At 37.3% G+C, this 19,441-nt stretch overlaps 2 protein-coding genes across 2 annotated transcripts; both read left to right on the top strand.

Annotated features, from left to right (window-relative positions):
- Positions 1-4,129: 4,129 nt before the first annotated feature.
- Positions 4,130-6,489, top strand: LOC104210505 (ABC transporter G family member 5). Its single transcript, XM_009759417.2, has one exon. It carries the CDS (start codon positions 4,268-4,270, stop codon positions 6,173-6,175), a length of 1,908 nt encoding a protein of 635 aa, XP_009757719.1. The 5' UTR covers positions 4,130-4,267; the 3' UTR covers positions 6,176-6,489.
- A 5,839-nt stretch (positions 6,490-12,328) lies between these two features.
- On the top strand, positions 12,329-13,123 carry LOC138868552 (uncharacterized). The gene has a single exon (XM_070146107.1). It carries the CDS (start codon positions 12,329-12,331, stop codon positions 13,121-13,123), a length of 795 nt encoding a protein of 264 aa, XP_070002208.1.
- Positions 13,124-19,441: the final 6,318 nt, after the last annotated feature.

Raw genomic sequence — 19,441 nt, 5'->3', positions numbered from 1 at the left:
TAAGAACCAGTAGAAGAATAATGTAGTAATTCCTTCTGTCCTTATAGCTGTGGATCACCCTAGGATATGGTTCAACTGTCAAATCCAAATAGGCGACCAACTATGTGTTCATGTCAAATATAATCGACCATTGAATGACCTAAGAAACTCATTTCTTCTTTCATTCAATTGCCCTGGCCAAGGTCTTAGTTTGGTCGTTTATAATTCATGATAACATGAAGCTTAAACTCATTACCAAGAGTTGACAGATTCCATCTTGGATCAATCACTAATTCTACAAGTATTTAATCGTACCCAATATCCTTTCAATTATTGCCCTAGGGCCATAGGTGTCTAGTATCAAAACACAATAAATAACTTGTCAATTACTATGACGATCTCAGGTCAAAGGAAACTCTTACATCACATTCTTCAAGAGAATATCATATTGACAGTTTATGGTAATTCTAACAATTAGGAATTATCCAATGAGTCGGTTCAATAATCATCTCTCTATATGCATCATCTATCTATGTGATTCAGTTAATGAGATCAACCAATCTTTATCCTATAAAGACGATCACATAGACATTGATCTAACCGGATTATTAATGTCCAAATTAATAATCCTATGATCAAGAACTAAATTTATATTAAATTATAAGAAACTTTACTCTCATTATCATGATCTCAATCACGATGACAAGTCTCAAAATTTAATCAAGGACCTTATCAAAATAATTAAGCAATTAATAATAATGATAAAAGAATATCAAATGCCATATATATATTATATGAAATAACATTCGTGAAAAATATGTTCAAATCATCAAACATGAGATTGGATCTAGGACATATTTAATATATCCCTAACAATTGTATCCCTAACAATATTATCCTCTGGCTGTGCAGTTGGTCAACTTTATACTCCCTATAACCTTAGCTTAATTCTAATGAAAGTAATCATTCAGTCATTCTCTTCTTTTCTTTTCCAATTTCCTTTGAAGGGTGCAATTGACTTATACTACAATAGGAAGAATCACGGGTTATACATACCAAGTTAAGGCAAATAAATGCTACCCCTACCTAAATCATAGAAGTGTTTGAAATGTGTAACTGTTTCATTTAAGTAAACTAGTCTTTGAGTACGCGCTTTGCGCGTGTAATCTGTCTCAATGAATTATATGCTTGTTATTGAGTTACAAAAATAAAATTTTACAAAAAAATAATTCTTGAGAATAATAATAGTTGATCTAATTTAGCCAATTACTCAAGAAAAAAAATATTCTACCTCATAGAGATTCTCAATCATGCATCTCAATTATTATATTCAACTTAATATTTCTCCCAGTTTTATAATTTTATTAAAATAATATACCATAGTTTACCTAATACTGAAAATAATAATCTTATACCTCTTTATTGTTTGATTTTGAGTTGTTTTCCTTTCGACTTTGGATTTTTAGCACCCAAAAAGTGTGTCTGTACAAACAATCTAGGCATGTATTCGGAGTTTCCATGGGGTTGGTAAGGCGAAATGAGGCTACCCTTTCGTCCATAGTTGTGCATTGGTCCTTTATGCCAACTAGCATAATATAAAAAAAAATTCTATGTATTCTAATAATCGCTTATAGCTTCTTACACATTAAACAAAATAAGTATAAAAATATACAAAATCGGCTTATGGAAGTAGAAGATAATAAAACTTATTGTATATATTCATATCTGTATAAGGAATAACATAAATAAAAGAATACAATAGAATAATACTATATTCTTTATTTTATTTTTAACTAAATAGTAAATAGAATAGAAACTATAGACCTTTTTTCTAGAATTTAAATATATTATGAAAATAATTTCATATTTAACGTTATACTTTTAAAAGGAGTTGATGAAAAATATATTATATGCAAGAATAATTTCCCCCAAAGTAAAAATAAGACGTAACATATAAAAAATTTAAATTAAAAAAATTATATAAGGAAAAGATAGATTTAATGGTAGAATTTAAATGGGAATCAACCTTTATATAAACCAAATCTAAACTTTATATAGAACAAATATAGACGTAAGAAATCTAACGAAGACAAATTAATTATGAAGTAAATAAGGAAAGAATTTACTTAAGTAAAATCTTATTTGGTTTTAAATTCTTAAATGTTAGGTCCTAAATATTAGGACTTTTTACCTAGTTCAATAAGAAAATATTTAATAGTCAAAATTTTAGTTGATTTTAAAGTGCTAGATATTAGGAAAGTTAATTAAATTACAATTTTATCTAACGTGAAACCTATTTTTAAAGGGTAAAAAAGGCGAACGATATTTCGCTAAGGGCCTTTGTACTTTTAATATAGTATAGATTCGCGCGATGCGCGTGTACCTTGTACGATGCATATAAAATTATAAAAATATAAGCCCTTAAAATATATTTTTTTAATATAAGCTCTTGAAAATGACAAATATTGAGCCTATTTAGTAAAAAAACAAAAGTAGAGGCTAAGCATGAAACAACGTAACCAAGATGATTTTGAAAGTTTAGTGTTCTTTTATATTAGTTTCGTATCAAAATAATCGTCTAGATACCATGTATTCTAGACAAGTCAACTACATAAAGAAATAAATTAGCGATGAAAAAATTATGTAGTTAAATAATAAAAAATTATTGCTAGTGACAGATCAATAAAAAAAAGTGATCAGCTACAAGAAGAATTTCGTAACTAAGTCCTATTTTTAAAGTTAAATTATGCAATAAAATTTCTTAATAATAATATTAGTTTCTTTTTTAACACGAATTTTTATTAAGATACTTTAGGTATTTTCGTAAATTAGATTACGCTAATTAATATTTTATCACAAATTAGTTATTACTTTTTTCCAAAATAATTACTCTTCCCTAAAACCTAATGTCGTAGAAAATTTGAGAAATAAACAAATTTAACAACCAAGCTTCTAAAAAAATACTTTTCATTTAAATTTTTAAAATAATAAATAAATTATATGAAAGGGAAATAAAGAGGCAAAATTGGTCTTTATGATTAAACAAGGACAAAGAAAAGAAATTTTACACAAAATCGTGAAGTTTCCTTGTTGGGAACTAATGAAAAAAATTTCCTCCTACCCTTTTGGATTCTTTTATTGTCTTAATATTTTGTATCCTTATTAGGAGAAGATATCAAATAGTAAATTACTTAGAAAAAACTTAGTCTATTTAGAACTCCTAAATATTTGGAATTTTTTTTAATTTTACAATTTTATCCGATGTAAAATATATTTTTAAAGGGTAAAAAAGGCGAACGACATTTCGCTAAGGACCTTCGTACTTTTAATATAGTATAGATAAATTATTAGAAAAGCCATACTTTTATTTATTTAGTTAAATATGTCTTCTCACATACCGGTTTGATTATTTTTCATTTGATGTGTACATTTTTTTGGTTAATGAATAGCGAGAGACTTATATTCTAGGACCTCAACCTGCTGAGATTACTATGTTAAAGCGTGAAAGAGAATAAAAGTTCACTCTATCTTAAAATTTAGCTTTTAAATGAGTCCATCACATAATTAAACAAAAAAGTAGGGCAGAATGGCATCACAAAAGTGATTACAAGGTGTCATGGGAAGATATACCTAGCCCAAAGTGGTGTCACAAGGCATCGCTTGCCACTACAGAGATTTATTCTTTGTTTACTTATTCAAATGTTGACGCCGTCTTTAAAAAATTTTGCATACACCACTGCAATTTTGACAAAGTAAAATATCAAAAGCTTCACTCATGATTATCATTTAGTCTTACAAAAAATCACTGCAAGTACAGCAAAAATCTCTCTTTCAATCTGCATTTAAAAAAAAAATCTTATCTTACAATACACTGAATTAAATGTACATTTTTTTCGAAGGTGGTGAAGAACGACGACCTACAAGGCTATGAAATTGAAGCATCAATAATGCTATACTATTATACACCCGATTGAAATGGAGTTCTAGGTTGTCATGCATGCTGACACGTGAACTAATGCCAAAGAACAAGTTCACGTGAAACTATCAAACAAAATTCCTTTGAAACTAGAGGTCATTATATTTTGATAAATTCCAGCCACTAACTGCCAATAGTTCTTGAATCTCATGAGCAAATAGCTGCTTTTTTATTAAAAGAATTCAAATACAGAAACTAATAAGAGCTTATAGAGTACAAAACAAAACTTTAGAAACTTAGAAAAAGAGAGGTAAATAGGTACACAAAGAACAAAGCAACTCTGTGAGTGGAGGTAGCTAGTTAACTTCTTCAATGAAGAAACAAGGTTGTGAAATTGAAGCAATAGGAATCAACTACACAATCTATACACAAAAGAGAGAAAACCCTTTTAAAATCTTTAGTAAAAACCATCATCAGAAATGTTCTAGAGGAGTTCAAGATTTGCATGAAGTGAAGGAATTGGAAAAGGGAAATACTCCTAAAGTTAGGAATGTGCTTAAGGATGTGAATTGTAGAGCAAAAGCAGGGGAAATTCTAGCCATTGTTGGTCCAAGTGGTGCTGGAAAATCTTCATTTCTAGAGATTTTAGCAGGCAAGATTGAACCACAAAGTGGATCCATATTTGTAAACCAAAAGCCAGTAGATAAAGCTAGGTTCAAGAAAATTTCAGGCTATGTAACTCAAAAGGACACTCTTTTTCCCCTATTAACTGTTGAAGAAACCTTGAGTTTTAGTGCAAAACTAAGGCTAAGACTTCCTGGAACAGAATTAAGGTCAAGGGTAAAGTCTTTGATTCAAGAACTTGGCTTAGAACATGTTGCTGGATCCAGGATTGGTGATGATCGAATTCGAGGGATCTCGGGTGGTGAAAGGAGGAGAGTTTCCATTGGAGTTGAATTAATCCATGACCCTGGAGTCCTTATTCTTGATGAGCCAACTTCAGGACTTGATAGTACTTCAGCTGTGCAAATCATTGACATGCTTAAAACCATGGCTGTAACTCGTAGTCGAACGATAATTCTTAGTATTCATCAGCCATGTTACAGGATCATGAAGTTGTTCAATTCAATCCTTCTTTTGGCTAATGGTACAATCTTGCATCACGGAACTATTGAACAGCTTAGTTTAAGGCTGATATTAATGGGGTTACAGCTTCCCCTTCATGTTAATATCCTGGAATTCGCTATCGAATCGATTGATACAATTCAAAAACAAAACCACACTACTCCTCAATCAGCACTCATGATCAAGAATTCAGGTAAGTTTACTTTGGAGCAACTTTTTCAACAATCTAAACTGATTGATGAAGACTTGTCTATGTCTATTCATGTTAGTAATGATTTCCCAAGTGGTTTTGCCAATTCAAGATTGCAAGAGATTGTGATTCTCACTGTTAGGTTTTGGAAAATCATATACAGAACAAAGGAGCTTTTTGGTTGTAAGACACTACAAATGTTGGTTTCAGGCCTTGTTTTAGGATCAGTTTTTTACAATCTTGAAGACAATTTAGTTGGAGCACAAGCAAGGGTAGGTCTATTTGCTTTCATCTTGACATATCTGTTGTCAAGTACTACAGAAGCCTTACCAATATTCTTGCAAGAAAGGGAGATACTAATGAAAGAGACTTCTTGTGGGAGCTATAGAGTTTCATCCTATGCAATAGCAAATGGCATTGTTTACTTGCCATTTCTCCTCATTCTTGCATTGCTATTCTCAGTTCCATTATACTGGTTGGTTGGTCTAAATAAACAGTTTCTGGCATTCATGCACTTTTTGCTCCTCATTTGGCTCATTCTCTACACAGCAAACTCAGTAGTTGTTTGCTGTAGTGCCTTAGTCCCAAACTTCATAATTGGAAACTCATTGGTTTGTGGTATGATGGGATCATGTGCATTGTTCTCAGGATACTTTGTGTCAAAGAATGAGATTCCAAATTATTGGATTGTCATGCATTATATATCATTGTTTAAGTATCCTTTTGAAGGGTTCTTGATTAATGAGTTCTCTGGATCTGGAAAATGCCTACAATACATGTTTGGGATGTGTTTGGCTAGAGGTGATCAAGTGCTTAAAGAGGAAGGATATGGTGGAGAAGAAAGTAGAAGAAAAAATTTGCTTATTATTGTGTGTTTCATCTTGCTTTATAGGTTCATTTCTTATGTTATTCTCAGAATTAGATGCTCTCAAGGAGGATTCAAGAACATCCTCATTTCAAGATGATCAAAGAGAAATGAAGTCAAGTGTATATACAAGTCACTTTGTGCAAAATATACAAGTTTGTAATATTGACTGTGTATTTTGTCAAAGGGACTTGCACTTTGATTGTTTTTAAGGGGGAGAGATGTTAGATCAAGAAAGTAACAAGAAATCAAAAGGAAATAAACTAGTAGTATCCATTTCTTGATATGTTTTCTTGAGGGGAACCTGCATGAGAATATTATACTAACAAATTACTTGCATTTGCTCTTTTTTGGTTAATTCCTTGGGCTGTTCTTTTATCTTTCTAGTTATAATATTTTCAGTAATTTCTGTCATTTCTTTTTCTCTTTATTTTTTCGTATAGTGTGGGGCAGCGGAGCTATGTTTGTCGAAATATTGTACTGTATATATAAGTGAAAACTTTTATTTATCTATATATAAATAAATTATTTATCCAAAACGAAAGAGAACATTTTTTTTGAATTTTCTTGATGAAATTCCAAACTCCACCGCGTGAAGTGTCTCGAGAACTAAAAATAAATAAATGATATTGAAAATATAGTTACAAGATCAATCATCAAAAAAATTCATGTTTGACATAATAAGTGAAGGATAAATTTATTTTCTTATAAGTATTTCTTTGTTTTCCATTACTTTCCAAACAGATATTTTTTTGTTCATTCTATTTTATTTTGGGGTAAAGACAAAGGAACATCACGGACTCCCTTTGGCAGTTTAGCTCATGCAATGTCTATATTCCGTACACACGTTTGTTCATAGCCACACACACACACATATATATAAAACTAACTTTAATAGTAAGTCATTTTCTCTACTGTTTTATTGTCTTTCCTATCCGTGACTTCTGCTTCTCTCTCACACACAGCCAGCTAATATTAAATCCACTCTATTTTTACTTGCGACAGTATTCTTTCCGCAGATCAATATTAATTTCTTAGTTTTCTTTAATCTTTTCCTTCAATAACTGAATGAGAAAAATATATAATCATGCCAAAAGGTCGAAGAGCGGAAAATTGTATTTGGCATTTCTTTATTTTTTTTTTCCTTCCATCCAAAAATAATATTTTTTGTTGTTATTTATCTTATCATTGTTCAAAGATAATACAACAACAATAACATATACAGTATGTTTAACTTCCATCTAAATTCATCTCAAGCTAACTTATACAACATAAAAATAAAAACGAAAAGTACTAGAAATTCTATATATTCCTACCGGTTTAAGAATCTCTAATAGTGCTAAAAGACTCTTAGAAAGCATATTAATTAGAGTAGTTATTAACATAATTATAATTTATTCTCAACTAATTGGTATTACTTATACAAATCTTTTTCTTCCAGAGTTCTTGCACCTATTTTCTGCAAAGTCTCGTTAAATTATCTAAGTATAATTGTTTTAAAAATAACTCTATTAGTTCCAATTTATATGAACTTATTTGATTGGATACAAAGCTTAAAAGCATGTTTGGCCAAAGCAGCTGAAAACTACTTATTTCGGAAACTGCTTTATTCAAAAGTCTTTTTTAAAAAAGTACTTTCCGTATTTTGAGGTCTTAAAAACCTCATTTTGGTCTTTTTCGATTTGCGTGCGCAGTCCAGACGTGCATCCGAAAAGCTTTTATGTGAAAAATTGATGAAATAATAATTTTTGGTCTAAAAAGTTGATTTTTGTTGACTTCGGTCAACGTTTTGGGTAAACGAATCCGGACCTGTGTTTTGACGGTCCCGGTGGGTCTGCAGTAAAATATGGTACCTGGGCGCATGCCCGAAATCGAATTCTGAGGTCCTAAGCCCGAGAAATGAAATTTTGATGAAAATTGTAAGACTGAAATTATAAAGGTTTTAAGAAATTGGCTAATATTTGATCTTGTTGGTACCAGGTCCATATTTTGGTTTTGGAGTCCGGTACAGGTCCGTTATGATATTTATACCTTATCGGTGAAATTTGGTGAGAAACGGGACTGATTTGACGTGATTCGGACCTTTGGTTGAGAAAATAGAAGTTTTGAAACTTTCTTCAAAATTTCATGCAATTTGGTGCTAAATTCGTAGTTCAAAGTGTTATTTTGGCGATTTGATCGCACGAGCAAGTCCATATGACGTTTTTAGACTTGTGTGCATATTTGGATTGGAGCTCCGAGGGCTCTGGTGAGTTTCGGTTAGGCTTCGGGGTGTTTTAGACTTAGAAAATTTAGTATTTTGCTACAGCAGTTGTTCTGATATGCCCTTCTTCGCGTTCGCGTAGGTAGCATCGCGAACGCAAAAGGTAAAATGGGGGCAGGGGAAATTCCTCTTCGCGAACGCGAAGGACTGGTCGTGAAAGCGGAGCAGCGGGGGTTTTACCCTTCGTGAACGTGACCTGTCTATTGCGAACGCGAAGAACATAGGACCTGGGGGAGGGGAAGATAACTCATCACGAACGCGGTACTTGGCTCGCGAACGCAGAGGCTGGGGGGAGCATGCTTTCGCAAACGCGAAGGGTTTCTCACGAACGCGTAGGCTAATAGGGCCATAGCTTCGCGAACGTGACAGTCCTCTCGCGAACGCGATAAGGCCTGTCCAGTGATTTTAAAACAGAACCATCACGGGATTTCTTCAAAAATTTCACAACTCTTTCATTAGAACTCGACCTATGAGCAATTTTGAAGAGAGATTTTAACACCAAATCATAGGTTTGTGTTCTTTAACTCATTTTCTTCAATTTTCATCAATACCCATTAGATTTCTAGTCCTAAATCTTATTCTTAAGGGTAGAAAATTAGGGAATTTGGGAGAATTGGGGATTTTGCAAATTTGGGAATTTAGACCTCAATTTGGGGTCGGATTCCAGAACTAATTACATATTTGGGCTCGTGGGTGAATGGGTTTTGGTCCGAACCTCGAGTTTTGACCAAGTGAACCCGGGATTGGTTTTTGATTTTTTGGAAAAATATTGGGAAACTTATAATTATGCATTGGAATTGATTTATTTAGCGATAATTGATGTTATTAAGTTAATTATGACTAGATACGAGTGGTTTGGAGGTAGAATCTAGAGGAAAAGTGATAATTGAGCAGTGAGAAGCCCGTAGATCGAGGTACGTGTTGTGTCTAACTTTGACTCGAGGTATTAGAGATCCCCGACTTACTTACTATGTAAAAATCCAGGTGTGTGGTGTATAGGTGAGGTGATGAATAACTATGCACCGCGAAATTATCTGTTTAGCCTGTTTCTTTTCCCCGTTCCTAATATATTGTCTTTCTGTCTTAACTACTATATGTTGGTGCTTCCATGTTTAATTGCTTCTTGTTAGATGTTATTTTCTTTATTGAAGGTATTAATTATTCCATAGTTTCATTGTATTACATAATTGGTTTAAGTTGGTTACCGGTATTTCATGGTATATTTTGGTTAGTCTCGCTGTGTAGTATTGGTTGAGTGAAGTTTCATAATTGTATAGCCTTTTGTTTGCTTTGGTTTGAGGCTCAAATATTATGGAGGGTTTTGAGCCAAATTGTGAAATTTCTATTCCTACTGTGTGACTGGTACTAATATGGTAGGATCGGGTTGCACGCCGCAACAAGAGGAACAAGGATGATATATTGAGAAGGAATAAGGATAAAATGTGATTGTCTAGTGGGATCGGGTTGCGCGCCGTAACAGGAGGAATAAGGGTGATATATTGAGGAGTAATAAGGGTGGATTGTTATTGTACGATAGGATCAGGTTGCACGCCGCAACATGAGGAATAAGGGTGGATTGATACGGAGTAATAAGGGTGAATGTTCATATTGCTACTGTTTATATGGTGGGATCTGGATGCATGCCGCATCAGTTTATTGTTTATGTATTCTTCTTCTGCTGTGAATTTATTCTGTAGTTTTGTATCTCACCTAAGGATTGGTTATAGCTGAGTACTGATAAGATATTTGAGTTCCGTATCCATTTTTGCTGCAAGTTATTGTTTCATTTTGTTCCGTATTTCCTTTTCGCTTTATTATATACTGTGTGCAGGTTATATTGTAAATTTCCCGTCGTAGCCTCGTCACTACCTCATCGAGGTTAGGCTCGGCACTTACCAGTACATGGGGTCGGTTGTACTGATACTACACTTTGCACTTCCTGTGGAGATTTTGGAGCTGGTAGTGGCTGATCGAGAGTTCGGTTGCAGACATATCACCTAGAAGACCCAAGGTAGTCCTGCTGGCGTCCCCTCCTATGTTCTACATTCCTGTTTTCTTTTCTTTTGAAACAGATGTAATTTCTTTCAGACTAATGTTTGTAGATATTTCTAGTATGTTTGTGGATTGTGACACCAATTTCTGGGTGGTGACAGTTTCGGTATTGTTAATAGTATATAGATAACAGGTTAATTATGTACTTCCGTATTTATTTCAGCTTGATTTAGCTTTGTTAATTTTAATCTATGAAATGTAAAGGAAAAGGTGAATAAAACTCTAATGTTAGCTTGCCTAGCGAGTGCGATGTTAGGCGCTATCACGGTCCCGATGGTGGGAATTCCGGATCGTGACAAGTTGTTATCAGAGCACTAGGTTGCCTAAGTCTCACAATTCATGAACAAGCTTAGTAGAGTCTGAGGGATCGGTACGGAGACATCTATGCTTATCCCAGAGGCTACAGAGTTTAGGAACAATTTCATTTATATTCTTCTCTGTCGTGTGATTTGATCTCTCAATGCTAATTCAACTCTCTACTCTTGTTCCTTTGCATATGGCGAGAACGCGTACCGCTTCATCAGCTGATCAGCAGCCCGAGCCCCCAGTGGCAGCTCCTATGAGGGGCAGAGGGCGAGGCCGAGGTTGTGCTAGAGGATGGGGCAGGGCTCTGCCCAGAGCTCGAGCAGCAGCACCAGCAGCGGAGCCTTAGGAAGAGTTTGATAAGGAGGCTCCAGACCAGACCGTTCCAGCAAGGCCAACTCAAGTTTCAGAGGGGTTCATCGCTACCCCGGTACTTTAGGAAGCTTTGGTCCGTCTAGTGGGACTTATGAAGAGTGTTACTCAGGCCGGTATATTCCCTGTAGCACCAGCCGTCTCTCGAGTTGGGTGAGGAGCACAGACTTCCACTACTCACACTCCGGAACAGATGGATCCCTAGTTTCAGATTCCAGCAACTCAGCCAGTTGGGGTAATTCAGCCGAGTGTTGTAGCACAGACCGGCGATGGATCAGCTATGTCTTCTGAGGCTCTGTGGAGATTGGATAGGTTTACCAAGCTTTTTACTACTACCTATGGCGGTACATCTTCAGAGGATCCTTAGGACTATCTGGACAGTTGTCACGAGGTATTACGAAACATGGAGATAGTGGAGACCAATGGGGTTGCCTTTGCTACCTTTCGTCTGTTAGGTTCCGCCAAGAAATGGTGGAGGGATTTGTGTTTGGCCAGACTAGCTGGGTCTCCAGCTCATACTTGGGACCAGTTCTCTAGCTATTTCTGGAGAAATATCTTCATATCACTTAGAGAGAGGACTATCAGAGGCAGTTCGAGCACCTTCAGCAGGGTTTTATGACTATCACTCAGTATAAGACTAGATTTGTTAATTTGGCCCGTCATGCTCTTCGTATACTTCCTACCGAGAGAGAGAGGGGTGAGAAGGTTTATTGAGGGACTTACTCAGCCTATCAGATTGCAGATGGCTAAGGAGACAAGGAGTGAGATTTTTTTCCAGGATGCAGCCAATGTGGCAAGACGAGTTGAGATGGTTTTAGCTCAAGGGAGTGGCCAGGGGTCTGACAAGAGGCCTCGTCACTCCGGTGGATTCAGTGGGGCCTCATATGGAGGCCGGAGTAATTTTGGTAGAGGCTATCCTCCAAGGCCATTTCATTCAGCACTTCAGACATCCCATGGAGCTTCAGGGGGTTGTGGTCCTTATGTACCTCCTTCATGGCGCAGCTTATAGTGCACCATCAGCTCCTATCAGAGCACCTCCTCTTCAGAGTTATTATCGCGGTCAGTCGGCCTGTCATGGTTAGTCTCAGTTTCCACAACCGCACTATTAGGATAGATGTTTCGAGTATGGTGAGTATGGATATATCCAAAGGACCTGTCTGAGATTAGTGGGTGTTCAGTCACAACAGCAGAGGTCAGCCCGCTAGAGGTGGAGGTTAGGCCATTAGAGGTGGAGGCCAGTCAGCAGGAGGCCGTCCTAGGGATATGGTTCAGAGTGGTAGGTCCCAGCTCCGATGTTATGCTTTCCCAGCCAGGCCTGAGGCTGAGTCATCCGATTCTATTATCACAGGTAATGTTTCGGTTTGCAGTAGAGATGTTTCAGTTCTATTTGATCCAGGGTCTACATACTCTTATGTGTCATATTATTTTTCTTCATATTTGGTTGTGCCTCGTGATTCTTTGAGTTCTCCCGTGTATGTGTCTACACGGGTAGGGGATTCTATTATGGTAGATCATGTCTATCATTCATGTGTGGTTGTTATTGGGGGTCTTGAGACTAGCATAGATCTCCTACTTCTCGATATGGTTGATTTTGATGTCATTTTGGGGATGGATTGGATGTCACCTTATCATGATATATTGGGTTTTCATGCCAAGACCATGACCTTAGCATTGTCGAGGTTGCCTCAATTAGAGTGGAGAGGGACTCCTAGTCATTCTACCAGCAGGGTTATTTCTTATATGAAGGCTCATCGTATGGTCAAGAAGGGGTGTTTGGCTTATTTGGCTTATGTTCGTGATTCTAGTGCGGAGGTTCTTTCCATGGATTATGTACCAGTTGTTCGGGAGTTTCCAAAGGTATTTCCTGCAAACCTGTCGGGGATGCCTCCCGACAGGGATATTGACTTTTGCATTGATTTGGCTCCGGGCACTCAGCCCATTTCTATTCCGCCGTACCGCAAGGCCCTGCCAGAGTTGAAAGAATTGAAGGAGCAGTTGCAAGATTTGCTTGATAAGGGCTTTATTAGACCTAGTGTCTCGCCCTGGGGTAAAGAATAAGGATGGGTTGATGAGGATGTGCATAGACTATCGACAGTTGAACAAAGTCACTATCAAGAACAAGTATCTATTGCCGAGGATTGATGACTTATTTGATCAGCTTCACGGTGCCAAGGTGTTTTCAAAGATTGATTTGAGGTCTAGTTACCATCAGTTAAGGATTAGGGCATCCGATGTCCCTAAGACAGCTTTTCGGACCCGATACGGGCATTATAAGTTTCTAGTGATGTCATTTTGGGTTGACAAATGTCCTAGCAGCATTCACGGATTTGATGAACCGGGTGTTCAAGCCCTATCTAGATTCCTTCATGATTGTTTTTATTGATGATATCTTGATCTACTCCTGCAGTCGAGATGAGCATGATCAGCATCTTCTGATCTTTCTTCAGACTCTGAGGGGCAGCCAGTTATATGTTAAGTTTTTGAAATGTGAGTTTTGGTTGAGTTTAATTGCTTTCTTAGGTCACGTTGTATCAGCAGAGGGTATTCAGGTGGACCCTTAGAAGATTAAGGCAGTCAAGGACTGGCCTAGACCCACATCAGCTATAGAGATCCGAAGTTTCTTGGGTTTGGCAGGTTATTACTATCGGTTTGTAGAGGGGTTTTCATCTAAAGCATCCCCGATGACCAGGTTGACCCAGAAGGGTGCCCCGTTCAGATGGTTGAACGAGTGTGAGGCGAGCTTTCAGAAGCTCAAGAAAGCTTTGACTACGGCATCGGTGTTGGTGTTGCCCACAGGTTCAAGGCCTTATATAGTATATTCTGACGCATATTATATTGGACTTGGTGTGGTATTGATGCAGGGTAGCAAGGTTATTGCATATGCTTCATGGCAGTTGAATATTCACGAGAAAAATTATCCAGTTCATGACTTGGAGCTAGCATCCATTGTTCACGCGATGAAGATTTGGAGGCACTATCTATATGGCCTGTTGTGTGAGGTGTTCACAGATCATAAGAGTTTGCAGTATTTGTTCAAGCAGAAGGAGCTCAGTTTGAGGCAGAGAAGGTGGTTGGAGCTATTAAAAGACTATGATATCACCATCTTATATTATCCCGGGAAGGCCAATGTAGTGGCCGATGCTTTGAGTAGGAAGTCAGTTAGTATGGGCAGCCTTGCGTACATTCCACTTGGTGAGAGACCACTTGCATTAGATGTTCATGCCTTAGCCAATCGGTTCGTGAGGTTGGACATTTCTGAGCCCAGTCATTTTTTAGCTTGCACAGCTACTCGGTCTTCCTTATTTGAGTGCATCAGGGATCGATAGTATGATGACCCTCATTTGCTTGTCCTTAGGGACACAGTGCTGCACGGTGATGCTAAGAAGGCTAAGTTGGAGACGATGGAGTTTTGAGGATGCAGGGTCGTGTTTGTGTGCCTAATGTGGATGGGCTGCGTGAGTTGATTCTAGAGGAGGCCCAGAGTTCCCGGTATTCTATTCATCCGGGTGCCGCTAAGATGTATCAAGACTTGCGGTTGCATTACTGGTAGAGGAGAATGATAAAGGATATTGTTGCATATGTAGTTCGGTGTTTAAATTGTCAACAAGCAAAGTACGAACATCAGAGTCCTGGTGGTTTGCTTCAGAAGATAGAGATTCCTGAGTGGAAGTGGGAGCGTATCACTATGGATTTCGTTGTTGGACTCCCACGAACTCAGTGGAAGTTCGATGCGATTTGGGTTATTGTGGATAGACTGACCAAGTCTGCATATTTTAATCTTGTGGCAGTTTCCTATTCATCGGAGCGGTTGGCAAAGATTTATATCCAGGAGATTGTTCGTCTTTATGGTATGCCCGTGTCTATCATTTCTGATCGAGGTATGAAGTTTACCTCGCACTTCTGGAGAGCAGTACATCGTGAGTTGGGTACGTGGGTCGAGTTGAGCACATCATTGCATCCTCAGACAGAAAGATAGTCCGAGCGCACTATTCAGATCTTGGAGGATATGCTTTGCGCCTATGTTATTGACTTTGGACGTTCTTGGGATCAGTTCTTGCCGTTAGCAGAGTTTACCTACAACAATAGTTATTAGTCGAGCATCCAGATGGCTCCATATGAGGCATTATATGGTAGACGGTGTCGATCACTGGTTGGGTGGTTTGAGCCGATGGAGGCTCATTTACTGGGTACAGACTTAGTGCAGGATGCCTTGGATAAGGTTAAGACTATTCAGGATAAACTTCGTACAGCTCAGTCCAGGCAAAAACGTTATGCCGACCGTAAGGTTCGTGATGTGGCATTCATGGTCGGAGAGAGAATGTTACTTCAGGTATCACCCATGAAGGGTATGATGCGGTTTGGGAAGAAGGGCAAGTTAAGCCTCAGGTTCATCAGGCCTTTTGAGATCCTTGATCGAGTGGGAGAGGTGACTTACAGACTCGCGTTGCCACCAGGTTTATCAACGGTACATCCAGTGTTTCATGTGTCCATGCTTCAGAAGTATCACGGAGATCCATCCCACGTGTTAGACTTCAGCACTGTCCAGTTGGATCGGGATTTGACCTACGAGGAGCAACCGATAGCCAATTTAGGCCGGCAAGTTCGTCAGTTGAGATCGAAGAGTTATCCTTCGGTCCGAGTGCAATGGAGAGGTCAGCCTGTTGAGGCAGCTACCTGAGAGTTTGAGTCCAATATGCGGAGCAGATATCCCCACCTATTCACCGGCTCAGGAACTTTTCTATGTCCGTTTGACGACGAACGGTTATTTTAGAGGTGGAGAATGTGATGACCCAAAGGTTCATCTTATATTTTAGAACTTGATTTTGTGTTACGAGGTCTTAAAACCTTATTTTGTTCCTCCTCAATTTGCGTGCACAGTCCGAGCCTACATATGGAAAGCTTTTATGTGAAAAATTGATGAAATAATAATTTTTGGTCTAAAAAGTTGATATTTGTTGACTTCGGTCAACGTTTTGGGTAAACGGACCCGGAAATGTATTTTGACGGTCTAGGTGGGTCCGTAGTAAAATATGGGACCTGGGCGTATGCCCAGAATCGAATTCCGAGGTTCCAAGCCCGAGAAATGAATTTTTGATGAAAATTTTAAGACTGAAATTATAAAGGTTTTATGAATTTGGTTAACATTTGATCTTGTTGGTACCGGGTTCGTATTTTAGTTCCGAAGCTTGGTACAGGTCTTTTATGATATTTATACCTTGTCGGAGAAATTTGGTGAGAAACGGAATTGATTTGATATGATTCGGACATTTGGTTGAGAAAATAGAAGTTTTGAAAGTTTCATGCAATTTGGTACTAAATCGTAGCTCTAGGTGTTATTTTGGCGATTTGACCGCACGAGATATTTTTAGACTTGTGTGCATGTTTGGTTTGGAGCCCCGAGGGCTCGGGTGAGTTTCGAATAGGCTTCGGGATGTTTTAGACTTAGAAAAATCGGGTATTTTGTTGCAACAGTTATTCTGATATGCCCTTCTTCGCGTTCGCGTAGGTAGCAACTGCAAACGCGATAGGTAAAATGGGGGAAGGGGTAAATTGATCTTTGCAAACGTGGAGCAGCGGGGGTTTTACCCTTCGCAAACGCGAAGAACATGGGACTTGGGGAAGGGGAAGATAACTCATTGCGAACGTGACACTTGGCTCGCGAACGCAGAGGCTGGGGGGAGCATGCCTTCGCGAACGCGAAGGGTTTCTTGCAAACACGTAGGCCAATAGGGCCATAGCTTCGCAAACGCGACAGGCCTCTCGTGAACGCGAATAAGACCTATCTAGTGATTTTAAAATAGAACCAGCACGGGATTTCTTCAAAAATTCACAACTCTTTCATTAGAACTAGAACTAGGAGCAATTTTGAAGAGGGGTTTTAACACCAAATTATAGGTTTGTGTTCTTTAACTCATTTTCTTGAATTTCTATCAACACCCATTAGATTTCTAGTCCTAAATCTTGTTCTTAAGGGTAGAAAATTAGGAATTTTGTGAGAATTGGGATTTTAGAAATTTGAAAATTTTGACCTCGATTTGGGATCGGATTTCAGAATTAATTACATATTTGGTCTCGTGGGTGAATGGGTGAATGCGATTTGCTCCGTACCTCGAGTTTTGACCAAGCGGGCCCGGGGCCGATTTTTGACTTTTTGGGGAAAATGTTGGGAAACTTATAATTATGCATTGGAATTGATTTCTTTAGCGATAATTGATGTTATTAAGTTAATTATGACTAGATACGAGTGGTTTGGAGGTGGAATCTAGAGGAAACGCGATAATTGAGCAGTGAGAGGCTCGTGGATCGAGGTAAGTGTTGTGTCTAACTTTGACTCAAAGGATTAGGGATCCCCGACTTACTTGCTATTTGAAAATCCAGGTGTGTGGCGTATAGGTGAGGTGACGAGTACCTATGCGCCGCTAAATTATCTGTTTAGCCTGTTTCTTTTCCCTGTTCGTAATATATTGTCTTCATGTTGTCACACCTCCTTTTTTCCGTCCCCGCGAGGGATGAAGGAGTTTTTTCATTTAAAGGACAATCCAAACGGGATTTGTTTGTTTATTTCAGAGTCGCCACTCGGGAGATTTAGGGTGTCCCAAGTCACCAATTTAATCCCGAATCGAGGAAAATATTCGACTTTCCAAATGAAGTCTGCGAACCAGAAATTCTAAGTAAGGAATTCTGTTGACCCGAGGGAAGGTGTTAGGCACCCTCGAATCTCGTGGTTCTAGCACGGTCGCTTAAACTGTTGTAATGACTAAAATATCTGATTTTAATACATGTTCAAAAAAACTATAGTGCAATTTTAACTTTTAACCGCTTTTATTGATATTATTATTTTTATTGCAACATTGTGAAAACGTATTTCAAACCACGTCACAGTTAATGTACCTGTGGTTATCGACACCTTTTGACTCCGTTGAGATTTGGATTTGGGTTACATAAATGCACACCCATATTTAAGAAAATAATTTGTTAAAGACGCGCCTAGAGCGACTAGCGTATTGTTGATTTGGGAAAGGCCGTAAAATTTCACTAGACGACCAACTCCGATGTTCTAAATAATTAATACATACATTTGTGAGGGCCCCGCAATCTATATATTTTACTAGGCGAGGCTCATCTCATTTATTTTAAATGGACAAATCTTAAAGCGACTACATTTTTCTATTAAAATTAGTCTCTAAAATAAAGAAAGAAAATCCTAATTAATTACGAGCTTTTTTTATTTATTTATTTAAGAAAGCATGGCATACTAATTGCTAGATTAATACAAATATTTATGAAAAGGAATTTTACTAAAAATTCGAAATTATAAATAAAAATAAAAATTCGACAACTAATATTCAAAAGAATCAAATATAGCTAGATTAAAACTCGCATTGTTATAAAAAAACTATTGAGATTAATTATTCACAACCATTTGAAACTAGATTTAACCATAATTACTAAAGCTTATTAGAAAGTTTATTAGACTTAAACGTTCTTCTAATCTTGCTTGAACTCAAATCATGCCTTAATGCCCAATTTACGAAATTTAATTTAAATTCATGCCTTAGCTAAATTTAGCTACTTGTTCATGATTAACCTACTGTTGATAATCTTGAAACCTTCGTAACTAGTGAATTAACCCGTTTTGCCAAACCGATTCATTAAAGACTAACTTATGTTATTTTCTCTTATTCCAATTATTATTTAGTAATACATGAAATAGCCTAAATACAATCAATAAAAGGACCAAAGAAAAAGCGAAATTAAAACTTCAAAATTTCATTCTTCATATGTATTCATGCTTCCACATTATTAACTTGCGATAGCTAGTATTACAGTCGTGTACCTGATATTGGAAGCAAAAGAAAAGGAAGATCAGCGGAAATTCAGTAGCATACAACAACAACAACACCCAGCAACTAGCAATGAGAAACCAGTGACGGATTTTAAAACTCAAGATAAAAATCCAGAAACACCGACAACAATCAACGGACAGAAGCCAAGAGAATCTTTTCAGAGTTGAAAGACTAATTAATGTTCAACCCTTAATTTCTGAATCCGTATATCAGAATATTTAGATTGTATATCAGATGTATACTATTCTTCTTTTGAATTTCCAGAATATTTTTCTTTTTATTTTGGAGTCTTAGTATTTTCGGAATTTTTCTCTCTATCTTCAATATTCAGCCCCCTTTTTTTCTCTCCGTCCTCCTTCTTTAAAATCTGATCAAGTCCCCTCTTTATTACCATCTTTCAGCATTTTCAAACATAAAATCCACTATATTCCCACTCATCCCCCTTTTAATCCCACTACCTAATGTTTTGTCCCCCACTACATTAAACAAATACCACATTATATCTTGTCCCCCATGCTTACATTAAACA

Source organism: Nicotiana sylvestris, chromosome 5 (genome assembly GCF_000393655.2).
Source record: "Nicotiana sylvestris chromosome 5, ASM39365v2, whole genome shotgun sequence".
Lineage (NCBI taxonomy): Eukaryota > Viridiplantae > Streptophyta > Magnoliopsida > Solanales > Solanaceae > Nicotiana > Nicotiana sylvestris.
Note: the sequence above shows the minus strand (reverse complement) of the source record. Positions and strands in the feature narration are given on the sequence as shown.

Bases quoted from the DNA above. Each gene is read 5' to 3' on its own strand.
- LOC104210505 (XM_009759417.2), top strand. From the start codon at position 4,268: ATGAAGAAACAAGGTTGTGAAATTGAAGCAATAGGAATCAACTACACA.
- LOC138868552 (XM_070146107.1), top strand. From the start codon at position 12,329: ATGGTTCAGAGTGGTAGGTCCCAGCTCCGATGTTATGCTTTCCCAGCC.